Source organism: Tursiops truncatus, chromosome 13 (genome assembly GCF_011762595.2).
Source record: "Tursiops truncatus isolate mTurTru1 chromosome 13, mTurTru1.mat.Y, whole genome shotgun sequence".
Taxonomy (NCBI): domain Eukaryota; kingdom Metazoa; phylum Chordata; class Mammalia; order Artiodactyla; family Delphinidae; genus Tursiops; species Tursiops truncatus.
In genome coordinates, this window is record NC_047046.1 from 3,247,366 (window position 1) to 3,262,145 (window position 14,780).

A 14,780-nucleotide genomic window follows, 5' to 3' on the forward strand; every position below is an offset into this window, starting at 1 on the left:
TAGAAAAGAGACTATTTTGCCTTTTAGCTTACTACATTCAACCATGATAAATCAGGATCTTCCATTTAGTACCATCCCTGCCGGTAATAATTCTTTCTTTAAATTTTCTTAGATGAGAATCAGGCATGTCCAAGGGGTTTCTTCTAGTCTGCTTGAGAAAAAAAGAGGTGTGTTAATTTGTCAGATTTCCTCGCCCCTTAAGACTTGTGTGTGCTCTTAATTTACAGACATCATAGATGCTCACTGGAGAAAAGGGCACCTGAGCAACATAGAGGAGAAAATAAAAGTCAACTGTAATTTCCCCAGAGGTGCTCATTCCTGGGATGGTGTGTATCCGTCTAATCCCGTTTGTGTGTCTCTGCATACATACACACACACCTTCTGTGTTTTTGCGAAAATGAGATACTGATGTGTAAGCAGATTTGAGCCTGAATAAGGAATACTAAGTGTAAGGAAACCATAAAAATATAATAAAAGCTACGCTTGTTACTATTGGGGGTAGAAAGATCCCCCAAATACAGATGAGCCATCTCCCCTCATTTTCCCCTTCCTCCTCCTTTTCCTTCTCTCTCTCTCTCTCATACACACAGATTTAAGCACTCATAATTCCACCAGGGGCTTCCAAGGAAATCCTCTACCACCATTCTGCAAGTGCATGGGAAAAATTATGTATGATGTGATGTGTGTGTGCGTTTATACTTCGTCACCTGCTTTAATAAAAAAAAACAAACCTAAAATATCCTTCCTCCGTGTCAAACATTCACGTGCAATCCTTTGTTGTTGGGTGTCGAGGATTCTAGTTTTCACGGTATGGTAATCACTGCAGTGAAATTGCTTTGCTTCTCGAATCCCTGGAAGTGTAATCACTGCATCCTTGTTTGATGTGTGTACATGACAGAGTTACCTTCCGTCATCCCAGGCTGATGGTACCCATCCGTGTGCCTCACGGTCTGCTCTTCCACTCAGCTGTGCCGTGGATGCCCTATTACCACAGCGGTTTTTAGGCAGGAGTCTGTGCCCGGACCTCAGGGCATGGAGAGCATCCTGGAATGGAGACAGAATCATCTGAGTGCCCTTTTCTTGGGTCATAGCTTTCGTTAGGAAAGAGTTCAGAGCCACTGGTCTACAGCACTTTTTAAAAAACTGTTATCAGGGCTTCCCTGGTGGCGCAGTGGTTGAGAGTCCGCCTGCCGAGGCAGGGGACGCGGGTTCGTGCCTCGGTCAGGGAGGATCCCACATGCCGCGGAGCGGCTGGGCCCGTGAGCCATGGCCGCTGAGCCTGTGCGTCCGGAGCCTGTGCTCCGCAATGTGAGAGACCACAACGGTGGCCCGCGTACTGCAAAAACAAACAAACAAACAAACAAACTTATCACAGAGTCAATCCACGGTCCTTAAAAGTTAAAAATACATAGATAGAAGTGCGAGGTGACCTAAATTCACTCCTAATCCCACCATCCAGTGATGACGCCTACACCTGTGTTTATATCTTCCTAGAATATTTTATTACAGCTAAATTGTTCTTTTTAAAACAACAGAAATGGAACAAACTATTCACAGTTTATAAGCTATTTTTATATACTATATATAATACATACCATTTTTCCAAGTCAATTACAAATTTAAATTATAGTTTTTGACAATGACGTAATATTCCATTTTGGGCTGTACTATCAGTTTTTAAAACCAGTCTTCTTATTAAACATGAGGGTTGATTCCAGTCTGTCCTACTTGAAGCAGTGCTGTGTGCCCACCCTGACACGTCCGCACATGTGTGCTCATCTTGTGTGAAAGGGCCAGAGCGGCGTGCCGATGCGAGTCTGATCTCGCCGTGCCCTTGTCACGCTGATTATTGTGTCCTGTTAATCTTCTCTTATCTGAAGGGTTACAGCATTCTGTACCTTTAATGTGTACTAGGAGTGATCTTAAGACTTTTTCCCAAAATGTGTCAGACATGCTATTCTGTGTACGGTTGGTGTGTTGTGACCAGTTTTCTTGTGGGTTTTTCTTGTAGTAGAGTGTAGCTTGTCACTACTCAGAGTTGCATCTCATTTTACGAGTATTTTCCCATTTCCCCTGCGCTTTACTCTTGTCAGCGGCACCCGTGGCGTCTGCGCGCCTCTGCGCCCAGGCCCTGTGCGTGGTATGTTGGGTCATTCCTGACTGCTTGTGGGTTTTTCTTGTAGTAGAGTGTAGCTTGTCACTACTCAGAGTTGCATCTCATTTTACGAGTACTTTCCCATCTCCCCTGCGCTTTACTCTTGTCAGCGGCACCCGTGGCGTCCGCGCCTCTGCGCCCAGGCCCCGTGCGTGGCATGTTGGGTCATTCCTGACTGCTTTCATGTATTTGGGTTTCTCACCTAGGAGGTTTTTTAAAATTCTGAGTTTCAGTGAATTATTTTCAGATGGTTGCTCGTCTTGAAATTAACATAGTTTCTTTTCCTGCCTTCTTTAGAAAAAGAAGGTGTTTATTGTTTGTTCAGGCCACACTGCCCGGCTTGTGGGACCTTAGTTCCCCGACCAGGGACTGAACCCGGGCCTGGGCAGTGAGAGCGCTGAGTTCTAACCCCTGGGCCGTCGGGGAGTCCCGTTTTCCTGCCTTCCTGCTGCGCCTCCCTGTGTCTCTCCTTGTTCGGCAGGGTGGCCCGGCTTTCTCCAAGGCTGCTGGTGGTGACGGATGCCCCCCTTTGTCCCTGACTTCGACGAGCGCACCTTCAGCCCCTCACTGTGGAAGGTTCACTCTCACCTCTGAGTTTGCATACGTATTCCTGACGATGTTACATATCTAAGCTTTATTTCAAGTTTGTATTTTTGGCAGAAGTGGATGTTGAGTTTCTCTCAAATATCTTAGTTTGGTTTTCAGGAGGATTGCATGCCCTCCTTACTCCACCCCCTCCCTGCCTTTGGCTGCGCATGGTTTTTATTTATTTTAACACCTGGTATTTAACTGTTCCTGAATTTCTAAAATACACCCTGTTTGTTAAAAGGTCTGATTGGAATCTGCTAATTCCAGTCTGCTCAATAATCTGCTTTTATTGAGCGACTGTGCGTCTCTTTCTAACCAATATCAGTCTGGTTTGGTGTCAGGGTTATACAGCTTCATAAAAGGTGTTGGTAAACTCCCTATTTCTTTTCTTTTTTAAAAAAATAAATTTATTTATTTTTGGCTATGCTGGGTCTTTGTTGCTGCGCGTGGGCTTTCTGTAGTTGTGACGAGTGGGGGCTACTCTTCATTGCGGTGCGCGGGCTTCTCATTGCAGTGGCTTCTCTTGTAGTGGAGCACGGACTCTAGGTGCACGGGCTTCAGTAGTTGTGGCACTTGGGCTCTAGGTGCGGCTCGTGGGCTCTAGGTGCATGGGCTTCAGTAGTTGTGGCTCACAGGCTCTAGAGCACAGGCTCAGTAGTTGTGGCACGTGGGTTCAGTAGTTGTGGCTCACGGGCTCTACAGCGCAGGCTCAGTAGTTGTGGTGCACGGGCTTAGTTGTTCCATGGCCTGTGGGATCTTCCCGGACCAGGGCTCGAACCTGTGTCCCCTGCATTGGCAGGCAGATTCTTAACCACTGTGCCACCAGGGAAGTCCAAACTCCCTATTTCTGAAGGCAGGGAGTATTTTAACAGGATGAGAATTATCTGTCTGCTCCCAGGAAGTTCCAAGTCTTTGCCTAGAAAATCATATGAGTACATCCTCTCTGAAAGGAAATGTAACTTTTCCACCTTTTTCTCAGTTTTGTACAGATCTTGTTTTTTCTTGAATCACTTAAGCTTTTTATTTTTTAATGTCCCTAGTAAATCATTTATTGAGTTTTAGAAAAATTGTTAGAGTGGAGATAAAAATAGTGTTTTAAATCTGATGTGTTTCCTTCCTCATTTCTAGTTTCCCTTTTTTATGTGCTCTTTTTTTATTAGGCTTGCCAAGACTGTATTTTATAATTTTTCCTTAGACGTCTGTCTTGAATTTATCATCTGATTGTTTTTATGTTTTCTAAGTAGAGAATTTAAGATATTAATTTCTATTACCTTTGGTTTGTTTTGTGGGGTTTTTCTTCTCATTTCTTGAGTTAAATTCTTCATGTCTTTTTGTTCTTTCTTAACAGTAAAAACCACGTAATGGCATGAATTGGCCTGTTACTGTTGCTTTACCAAGGTCTCTTGCACTTTGATTTGTTGTAGTGTGTTTTTTCTCCCTACGAATATTGAAACTATGTTTTTTATTTTCTTTTTGATCTAAGAGTAATTTTACAGAAGTTTTTTTCATTTCATAAAATTGATGCTTTTGTTTATCCATTTGTTAATGAAAAAGCTTTAACTGAGGAGTTGGGAAAGATCCTGGCTTTATAATTCTGTACCGTGGACTTCAAGGCTTCCGTTTTGGCCAGTGTTACTTTCTAAAAACGTTCGTGGGGGTGCCGCATAGGATGGCTCGCAGGTTGTCCTACCGTCAGCTGAGTGGGTCAGATCCCTTGTAACAAGAGCCCTGAAGTCCAGTGCTGCCAGGGGCCTGGGATCACGGCGATGGCCTGTGTCCAGGGATGCTGTGGTCTGGGCGGGGCCCATTAGAACGGAGCCCCGTGAGGGCACAGGTGTTAAGTGTCCATAAAGTTCGGGACCTGGGTCTGCCCTTGGGCCTCCGATGCAACCAGTTGCCCGGCAAAGCCTCATCTTTCCATCTGCTCGCTCTGGTGAGGACCAAGAGGGTTCCTGGGTCTCAGAGCCTTGCTGCGTTCCTAGCAGATGACGACGTTCCACTCACGAAGGTCTGTGGCTTGTGTCGTCCCCGGGGAGGGCACGCGCCGTCCTCGGGCAGTAGCGCTGTGGCGGGAGGCGCACACGGGGACCCTAAGGCCCGGTGGAAGCCCAGCTCACACCCCGACGGTCGCTGAGGCCGGCACCCCCGTCTCTGCCCAGCTGCTGGCTCCGACTTGCTTCTCCCGGGCTTGCTGCGGGCGCGGGGCCGTGCGCCTGCCCTTCAGCGTGTTCTCTTGGTGCCCGTGCGCTGTGGTTGGCACGCCTCCCTTCTCGGTGACTCTGCTCGTCCTCTCCCTCACTCAGACCTTTGCCACTTTACGCTTTAGTTCTTGCCTCGCCCGCAGCGTTGGGTTTTCTTTCGTTTTGACGTGATGTGAGTCCGTGTCTTTAACCGAAGAGTTTGGCCCGTCGATGGCTGTGGCGCTCTCCCAGCCTCGGCCCTTACGTTGGTCTGTGCCGGTGCTCCTGGGCCCGTCCGTCAGGAGCTCTGCGGGCTGCGCAGCCCCTGCGTCGTCTGGAGCGCTCGCCCTCTCCCTCTGTTCTCTGCGCTGTCCGGCCATCGGTCCCACCAGAGAGGCGCTTCAGTGATTTCTCACATTCTTGTCTCTTGGGGCTCGACCCTCGTTATTTGTGTCCCCCTTGCCAGCGCCCCTTCGTGTCCATTACCTGTTCACCCCCAGTCCTCACAGAGTCGTGCTTTCCTAACTAATAAGAGCGCAGAACAGATCCCGTCCGACAGTCTACTTCCGTTCTCTGCCAGGCCTTGCAGAAGTACTAAATTCGTGTATAGTCCCCACCAGTACTGCCCCATCACGCGCACGCGTGCGCACACACACACACACACGCACGCACGCGTGCACGCGCACACAGGCAGACACACATATGCACACACGCACACACAGACGCACACACACACACAGAGACACACGCACACACACACACAGACACACACACAAACGCATGCACACACAGGCAGCCACACACACACACACACACACACACAGACACACATGCACTGTCTTAAGCCTCTCTTGCCTTTCCTGTGGAGGACAAGAGTCTCCTCCAGCTTCAATATTTATTCCCTTAAAACAGGCTGAGTGGGTGCTTCCCCCTCTGCTCTTGGATTGGACGGAGCCCTTCCAGCTAGAGGGTCGGTGGCCAGCACAGCGCAGTGATCTTCCGGTCTCAGGGCAGTGGCCCTGGGCTGGCTGGAGCTCGGCCCACGCAGAGGAAGCCCACAGTGCTTTATCCTGTGCGTTGAAGGTGCTCCAACCAGGCTGACGCCATGGCCCCCTTGGTGCTGCCCGCTGCCCTGCCACGGAGCAGAGCTGTCGCTGTGGACAGGGCCCTTAATGCCATCACCAGCGTCCTGATAACCGCTGGGCCGAGCTGCACGCGCCCCTTTCCAGAGCAGCAAGCGCTCTGCAGTGACCGCTCTGCATGCCTGGGCCCGCTCTGTGTTTCTCAGTCGCAGGACGGGTGTGAAGGTCGACTCACCTCTGGGAGGTCTCTCTTTCCCTTGGCCCTTTGATGTGTTTTCTCTTTGTTTGCACATTTCATTTGAGGTATGTTGTGCACTGCAGATTACAGAGTTTGTCTTTCATCCCGTCAATCATACCCTGGTCCTTTCTCATGCTCAGGTTTTGAAAGGAATATTTTTAATATATTCCGTTGTCCTGTACGCAGACTCCTGTCCTTCCTCATACGGCTTTAAATCCGTAAGCTTTTACATATACATTAGATATTATGGCCCATTATTTCATCTGCAGTTAGAACCCTTTAAAAACACAATCTAGCGACACCTCTACCTTGAGAAGTCGGTCCCACGCGTTGTTTCAAGCTTTATTTTGACCTGCTTATGTTTTGTTTTGTGCAGAGTAGCTGTTTCTGTCTTGCTTATCTTCCCATGTCTTTCTGCCCCACGAGACAGATGACCGATGACCCAGTGAGGTCTTGGTGCTGCTGAGGGCAGAGGGTGGTTCGAAGAGTCCGGGTTACAGTCGTCCCGCTTATCCCTGGGTTTGCTTTCCGTGGTCAGTGACCCCCACGGTCAACGGTGGTCCGAAAATACCTACAGTACAATGAGATATTTAGAGAGAGGGGAAGACCATCTTCACGTAACTTTTATTACAGTGTATTGTTATAATTGTTCTATTTTATTATTAGTTACTGTTGTCAATCTCTTACTGTGCCTGATTTATAGATTAAACTTTATCAGAGGTATGTGTGTGCAGGAAAAAACATAGTCTATGTAGGATGTGGAACTGTCCTGGGCTTCAGGCATCCCCTGGGGGTTTTGAACGTATCCCCCAGAGAGAAGGGGGGACCACTGTACTTGGCTGATAAGGTTAAGCCCGTCTGCACAAGGAAACTGGCATTAGTAGTAGTCGTGGTAGTTGTAATAGTGATGACGATCAGTGAATCAGCTTAAATCTGTTCCCTTGAGGGGGAAAAACATCTCCAAATTCATTACCTTCTGATAAGTAACTAGCACGATTAACCTTTTTGTTGCAGGACTGTTTAGCTCTCCCCTGCTCCCCCTTTTAAGAGAAATAGAAGGTGTTTAGGCGAGCAGTCCAGAGATTTGAGGATTGCGTTAACCATGTTGAACACTGGCTTTATAGGGCACTGCAGGGGCCCCCATGAAGTGTGGGTTATATGACCTCTGTTTCTTAGTAACCTACCTCGGAAGCTGAAAGTAGGGAGATTCCTGAGGTCGGGGGGTTCTGGGGGAAGCTATGTTATCGGGCATTATCCTTTCATGTATTTCTCAGAATCATCAACAGACATCTTGTACCAGGCATCTAGTTTTTTAGTTTAATTGCAAATGTTAACAAACAAATGCTCATAACCTACTTATGAATTGTAGGGATTTTGGAAAGCAAACGGCTGGACCTCGTGAAGGAGAAGACCATTAACCAGACCATTGGAAATGTCGTTTACTATGCTGCGGATTTGCCAATCTGGTGGCAGGTCCCTCAGTACGTGCTGATTGGCGTCAGTGAAATATTTGCGAGCATCGCAGGTGAGGTTCCTTCCCGTCGGGGCGTCCGCGTCCAGTCCTGTCTCAGCACGATAAAGCCCGTGCTGTTTCCTTCTTTGTTAGGCCGCGTCGAGACAGAAACAGCACAGTGCTTGGTGGGTGCTGGTGGGCAGTTGTGGTGCGGAATGTGAATTGGTGAGCAAAGAGCCATGCTACGGCTGAGGCTCTCCTTTCTTGGTGTAAAAGGATCCCCAGAACATCAACATGAAGTTCATCTACCGTAGAGGGTCAACAGGAGAGAGGATAGAAGAAGGAAGACCCCCGTAAGGGCTACCTGGCAGTTGCTAATAACCACGCCCTGCAGTCCCGCCGCCACGGCCGGGCCTCGGGCGTCCCTCACTGCCTGGCCCTCAGTGTCTCCATTCAGATTTATAAGGAAGCAAACCTAATTTTTAAAACCTGTTCTCACAGGCCTCTCTTCCCTATTGGTGAGATCATGTGGTGGCATGTGGACAAGTAAATTCCGTGCAGGCCTGTTCCCAGCTGCTGGGAGCGAGGGAAGGAGAAAATGAGTGATGCCCAGAGTGGTGGGGCTGGGAGGCCGGCACTTTTCACCTCTCCTGCCTCCTACAGCGCTCACGCGGACTGGCTAATGAACTTGTGGAGGGAACGAGTCGCACGGGGTGGCCCTTCCTTTAGAGCACAGTGCAGATCTCCATGTCTGCTTATTACAGTGGTGATTCGGTTTATAGATGCACCTGCTGAAACTGTTCTAAAAGACCTTGCCTTTCAGATAGAAATCCTGAGTAGATTTCCCCATTTTAGTGTAAGTACTTTGTTTGCAAACTCCCGTTAGTTAAGAATGTAGGCAAATTTTGCTTCTTCAAACTTTCTTTCCATGAGGAACGAGAAATTCCAAGAGCTGACAAGTCAAATGCTGCCTTCAAGTGTGAAGGCGGGAGGTGACTGGCCACCTCGCGGAGTTTCTAGGGGCTGTGATAGCAGGAGGTGAGCAACCAGCCTGGGTGCTGTCTCAGAGCCGCACCCCAGAGCCCGGGTGTCCGAGGGCAGCGGCGCGGACGCGGGCGCCCTGCTCCTCTCCTGAAATGCCCTCCTTTTCTTCCCCAGGCCTGGAATTCGCGTACTCGGCCGCCCCCAAGTCCATGCAGAGTGCCATCATGGGCTTGTTTTTCTTCTTCTCTGGCGTCGGGTCCTTCGTGGGCTCAGGACTGTTGGCACTGGTGTCCCTCAAGGCCATCGGGTGGATGAGCAGCCACACGGACTTCGGTAAGGCCCCCCTCGCGGCCCCCCTTCCCGTCGTCGGCAGTGACCAGCGCCCCAGTCCTTGGGCCGCATGGGGCGCCCGGGACCAGACGCGGTCAGCGTCGCTGGGCTGCCCCGGGAGCCCCCGGCTGCTCCCTGCGCCCCGTCAGACCACCCGCCTGCCCTCGTTTACCCACGTCCCTGATGGTCTCCTGGGGACGGGTGGGCCTCTCCTGCCCCAGGTCGCCTCCAGCAGCAGCTCTGTGGCTGCTGTTTTCTCGGAGCGCCTGTGATGAGTAGACTGACCCTCCCACCTTCAGGTCCAGCACTAGTTTTATTTTATTATGAGGCAAATAAAATCTGTATCACAAATTTCCCTTCATTTATCAGGTTGGCCAGAAAGTTTGTTCGGTTTTAAGTAAAGCCACGTTTTTCATTTTCATGAAGAACTTTATTGAACAACATATTCACTGACCTAACGAACTTTCTGGCCAACCCAGTATCTTATTTTCGTATTTTTTTTCTTTTCCTGACGGTACCTTTTAATTTCCTGCTGTTAAAAAAAAAAAAGAGAGATAATAAGTTGCCTTGTTAAAAACAAGTATGACTCATTATCACTCCTAATGGGGTTTTACAGCTAATGCCAGTAGGTGGCAGCTTGCGCAGAATCACTCCCAAGAGATGAAAGCTTTGCTGTTTCCATATCGATGTAGCCTTTAAGCAGACCCAGGAGGTGCAGGTGTGCTGCTTCTTCGTATGTTGTACCAGTAAAAACCACCATATTGCTTTTCCTTGTATAGGCGTGTGGCGTTTGCCGTCCCCTGTAGAAGGAGCAGCAGGTGTGATCCCAGATTTTGTGGCTTCTCTGTGCTCAGTACCCCCTGGGTACTGAGCCACTTCTAGGTTCTAAATCCCCTTGAAAATCTGGTGAAAGCTTAGAGACTGTTCTCCAGAAATTGCAGAATTCCAAAAGCCCTCCCATGATTCAGTTAAAATTCCCGTCTTGAGGGGGGCGTTTTGGCCCAGAGACCCCTGATGCAGCTTCCAGAAACCGGGGCCCCTGCTGCCCCCGGGCACCACTGGTGATGTGTCCAGCTGGTCCGGCTGTGAGAGCCAGTGGTGTGCGCGGCAGGCCCTCCTGGCTGTGCTGAGGGGGGCTGTGCTCATTACTCCTGCCCCTCGGAGGGTAAGTCCAGTTACACAGGGTTCTGGGAGTTCTCCTGCGCTCTTGGTGTCACGTAATCTGTTTTGTACGTGTGACAGACCTCCTTCAAAGAAAGACTTGTTATCGGGACCACACCTCGGTAGTTCTTGAGATATAGTCTGTTTTTTTACTTTCATGTGTATCTTAAAGGATCGATTGGTTTCTGTCATTCCCATTGCTTTCCAGTGATTTAATCCACCCCCTCCCCCCACAGCCGTTACTAATTTAATAACTGGTAGTTTACCTGTCACTCATCCTTTACTTCTGACAGGTAATTTTAAAACTTTTCATTGTGAGGTTTATGTCCGGTATTGATGCACGTGGCACACGTGGACAGATGTTGGACCTGGATTCTGTTCGTTGTGTTATTTTCACGAAAGAGAAGTACCTTGTCGTGTGTCCTGGATCGGCTGCCCTGTCCAGGAGTGCAGGGTGGCCTCTCCTTGTTTTCCCTCCAGTCCCTCTGCCCGGAGCCCCATGTCCAGTGAGGTGAGAGGACGTGGCAGGTCGGCTCCCGCGTGGTTAGGGGCAGGTGGCTGTCACCGGCGGTGGTTTGGAGAGAGAATGGGACAGGTGACACCTCCTCCTCGCCGCCCCCACATCCTTGTTTCTGTAGGAGGAGCAGCAGGTGTGATCCCAGATTTCACGGCTTCTCTGTGTCCTGGGCTCTCCCCGGCTCTGCCTTTCGGCAGGTCCTGCCTGCATTAGGGCTCCGGCGGCAGTGGGGCTGGCTCAGCGTTTCCTGACTGACACGTGGGTAACTTGCTGTCAGGTTCCAGGACCACGTCTGAAGGAAGAGTCCCCAGATTCTCCCCTCGTTGTTTTCTTCTCTCCCTGTCCTGCCCCAGGCCTGCTTGTCCTCGTTATTATTATTATTTAGACTGGGAATCACGTCCGTACTGTGAAGGGCACTGGTCTTGAGTGCACAGCCTGGTGTGCATTTCGTCCAGATCAAAATGCAGGACGTGGAAGAGTTCCTTCTGTCCTTTCTGACTTAAGCCCCCAGCCCCCAGCCCCCGGCAAGATGAACTCTGTTCTGAGGTCGGCCCTGCTGAGTCCTGTGGCCTCTCTCGTCCGTGGCCGTGGCCTTTCACTCAGCACTGCGTTCTCAGAGCCATCCCAGTGATCGGTTCTTTGTTATTGCTGCGGAGTATCCGTCGTACGAATAAGTCAGAATTCATTTATCTGTTCTGCTGCGTGTGGGTGTTCGTGGTGTCTCCAGTTTGAGACTGTCGCAAATAAAGCAGCTGGGAATGTGCTTGTGCATATGTTTGGGGGACACATGAAGCTTGTTTATTGGGGCCCAGGAGTCAGTCTTATCAAATAGGAAGCACCCAGAGTTTACCGTGTTTACATGCGATTACCTTCTGTCTGTGAAGAGGCCCAAGAAAGTACAGGGTGATCACTTTTAGGTGGTGGGCCCAGTTCTGCAAACCCTTCCTAACGCCAGGCTGCGACGGGCCCTGGCAGGGAAGACACGGCGCACAGTTTGCTCGGCCTGCCGGCTTTGAGCTTTGGAAGTTGTAAATGACTTTTAGTTTGGGGAGATTGATGTTTCAGAGCTGGCACTGCAAACGGCGTGAGTGGTGTTTCGACGACAGCCGCGCTGAGGCGGCAGCAAGCAGCACTGCCGCGCTGGCGTCTGCAAACCAGGGTCCAGGGGGCGGGATCGCTGTGTCCAGGGTGGAGCCTGCCCGCAACAGGACCAAACCACTGTTTCCACCTCTGACCACTGTTGAGTAAATAACACAGTCTAAACCACTGTTTCCAGCTCTGACCACTGTTGAGTAGATAACACGGTCTGGTAGAAATGCTAGGTAGTACTGGATCTCTTCCCAGAGCAGCAAACATAGGAAATCACTGTCTTCTACAGCCTGAAGGAGTGAGAATTCTTTAAAAACGTGTGAGTGCTTATTATACAAACGTGTATTATATCTGTTCATTAGTTCTGTTAAATAAAAGCAGTGTTAAACGTCCGATTTTAATGAGTATATGTTCAGATAGAAAAAGGAAGTTGCAGAATAACCCAGCTTGACCGAGACCTTCAGAGGAAAGGAGTCTGGCGTTTTAAATAAGCCAATGGGAGATGCTTTTGAAGCCGGTCAGAGAGCACAGCAGCCTGTTTCCTAAGACGCCAGCGTCCTCCAGAGATGCTGCTGATGCGCCACCCCTGTCTGCCCCTCTGTTCGGCAGTGTGCCCGGCCCTTTCCAGTGGGTGACCAGGGGCGTCAGCGGTAGACCGTCCAGGATTGCGGTGACGCCGTCTTTGTTGGGAGCCGGGGTGGCGTGCTATGTGCGGCCCCAGTGTCCCCTCCACACAGCCCTGCGTCTCCACGCCGCGTGGCCGCTGCTCAGGGGACAGACGGCAGCTTTACAGCCCTGGTGGCCCCGGACCTACGTGTGGACTGGGGCTCCTAACGGGGCCCCGTGAAGAGGAGGCGGCCGCGTGGCCCAGGTGCTGTCTCCACATTTGACAGGCAGGGAACCTGGGCCCAGAGACCAAGACGCTGGCATTTGAGCCTCCTCGGTGGAGCTCCGCGGTCCATGCCCTTAACCTCCGCCGCCTCGGCATTGATCGGGCACTGAACGGAGCCTCGCACATAGGACGCCTTGCATGGTGCTCGGGCCAGAGTCGGCCATTCAGTGTGTCAGCTCTTAGGGTTAAAGTGGGCGCCTGTGTATCAGCCTGCAGCCTGAACTTTTTAAGGAGAAACGTGAAAAGCAAGCTTGTGCCTTCCCCTAGCGCGGGGAGTGTGTGTTCAGCCGTCTGTCCCGGCCTGTGACGGTACTTCGTTTGATGTCAGGTGACGACACGGGAGTCCGGCACTCACACCTGACATGCCGTCCAGGCTGCGTCCTGGCCCGACGCGCGGTCTTGGCGCGTGTGCAGACTGTAGACCCAGGCGAGGAGGGCCGTCCGCCGCAGGATCTGACGTGGAGACAGTGGGGGCCCCTCATCGTGTGGGGGCAGGAGGCCCCAGCCCGGAGCCCGTGTTGAGACGCAGCTGACTCACAGCGGCTTTGGAAACAAAGCACTTGTGTATTTTGAATTAGGGGTAGGATTCTTTTCTCTCTTCCTTGTTTTTCTTTTTTAATGACCACAGTTAAAAGTCACCCTGACCTTCGTAGGAACCAAGTTAATTAAGTAAAACCTTTTAGACTCTCTCTAAGTGCGGCTTCCGTGCTGCTCTCTTTCCTTGTCTCTAGGCAACATCAACGGCTGCTATTTGAACTATTACTTTTTTCTTCTGGCCGCTATTCAAGGCGCTACCCTCCTGCTCTTCCTTATTGTTTCCGTGAAATACGACCTGCAGCGGCCGAGAGCAAACGGCACGCCCGCCGGCAGGAGGACCTGATGCTCCTGCAGCCCGTCAGGTCTGTTGGACGGACAGATGGACAGACGGATCCGTGGGAAGGTGCTCTGGGGGCTCGCAGAGCAAACGGCTGACTTCCCTAAAACTTGCGTGGTGCCGGGGTTGGTTCCCTCTTTTCCACCCGCGGCCTAGGTAAGTGCCTTCCTGCGGTTGAGCCCTGCCGAAGGCCCCCGGGCGCCCTGCCGCCGGTTTCCCCTCTGACAGACACCTGCTGCCGCGGGTACAAAGTCTCGGGAGACGACACCCGTGCTGGTTGGCGTCCCGGTATTTTAAACACATCTCATCCTCTCCTTCCCACAGAACACGCTCTCACTTTCTCTTCTTCTGATGAATAAACATGTGTTTATATTGAGGAAGGGAGGGTTTGTTAAGAAATGAAAGTGTGGTCAAGTGCTGGCAAGGTTTTAAAGAAAAGTCCCGCTGATGGCTTCTCTCATGAGCCGCAGATCCCGCCCGTGCGGGTCCTCGGCACAGGCCGGTGGTGAGCGTGTTCTGTCTGCTGCTTCACGTAGTGCCGAGTTCTCAAACCATCGCCATTGCTCTCCTGCTGCTCTTTCCTTAAGAGCGCAATGTTCCATTAAAACCTATTTAAGACTGTGTGTTCCGTCTCAGCCTGCAGAGCAGCCTAACGCGTGTTTTAACCCTGCCTGGTCAGTCCTTGTGTACAATTTCATTCTGGTACCGTCGAGACTGAAGACCCACCATGGTGGGTGGAAGGAAACCCCTCTTCCGAGCAGCACCGCTGTGATTGGAGGCCGTTGGCAGCGCTCGTTGCGGGCCGGGGCTGTCCACAGTCACCGACGCTGGTCGCGCTGTTCTCCGTGACATGGGGGTTCGCATTTTGTCTAATAAACCGTTATCTATTTGTTGCTGTATTTTTGGTGTAATTTTATTATAAAAAGCACCTCGAATATGAGACCCACTGGCTCCTTCTCCGTGTGGTCTGTCCACAGTCGTCGTGTATTTGCGTTTACGTGTGGACGTCATGAGGTTCCTGAACTGTCACGGGGTACAGGGTCCTGAGTCAGGAACTGACGAAAAGTCACAATAAAATACCTGTTCCTGACGCAGCTCTTTAATTCTCTAGGATAGTGATTCTTGAGCCTCCTCTGTATTAAAATATAACTTTATGTTTGGCGAAAACAGAAAAACAAACGCAAACACGCTACTCGTTTTGGGTTATCTTGTTTTTAATACAAAGTACAGAAAAACA

The 14,780-nt window shown here is 50.6% G+C and overlaps 1 protein-coding gene across 14 annotated transcripts in view; it reads left to right on the top strand.

Annotated features, from left to right (window-relative positions):
• SLC15A4 (solute carrier family 15 member 4) overlaps window positions 1-14,780 on the top strand; it is a 120,371-nt gene that overhangs the window by 13,498 nt on the left and 92,093 nt on the right. For 9 of the 14 annotated variants that reach the window (XM_073789924.1, XM_019942121.3, XM_073789926.1 and 6 more), the window contains exons 6-7: window positions 7,613-7,768; window positions 8,855-9,013. In XM_073789924.1, coding sequence (XP_073646025.1) covers window positions 7,613-7,768; window positions 8,855-9,013 — 315 coding nt within the window. The other 5 variants (XM_019942126.3, XM_033836714.2, XM_073789928.1 and 2 more) reach the window with 5 other exon arrangements.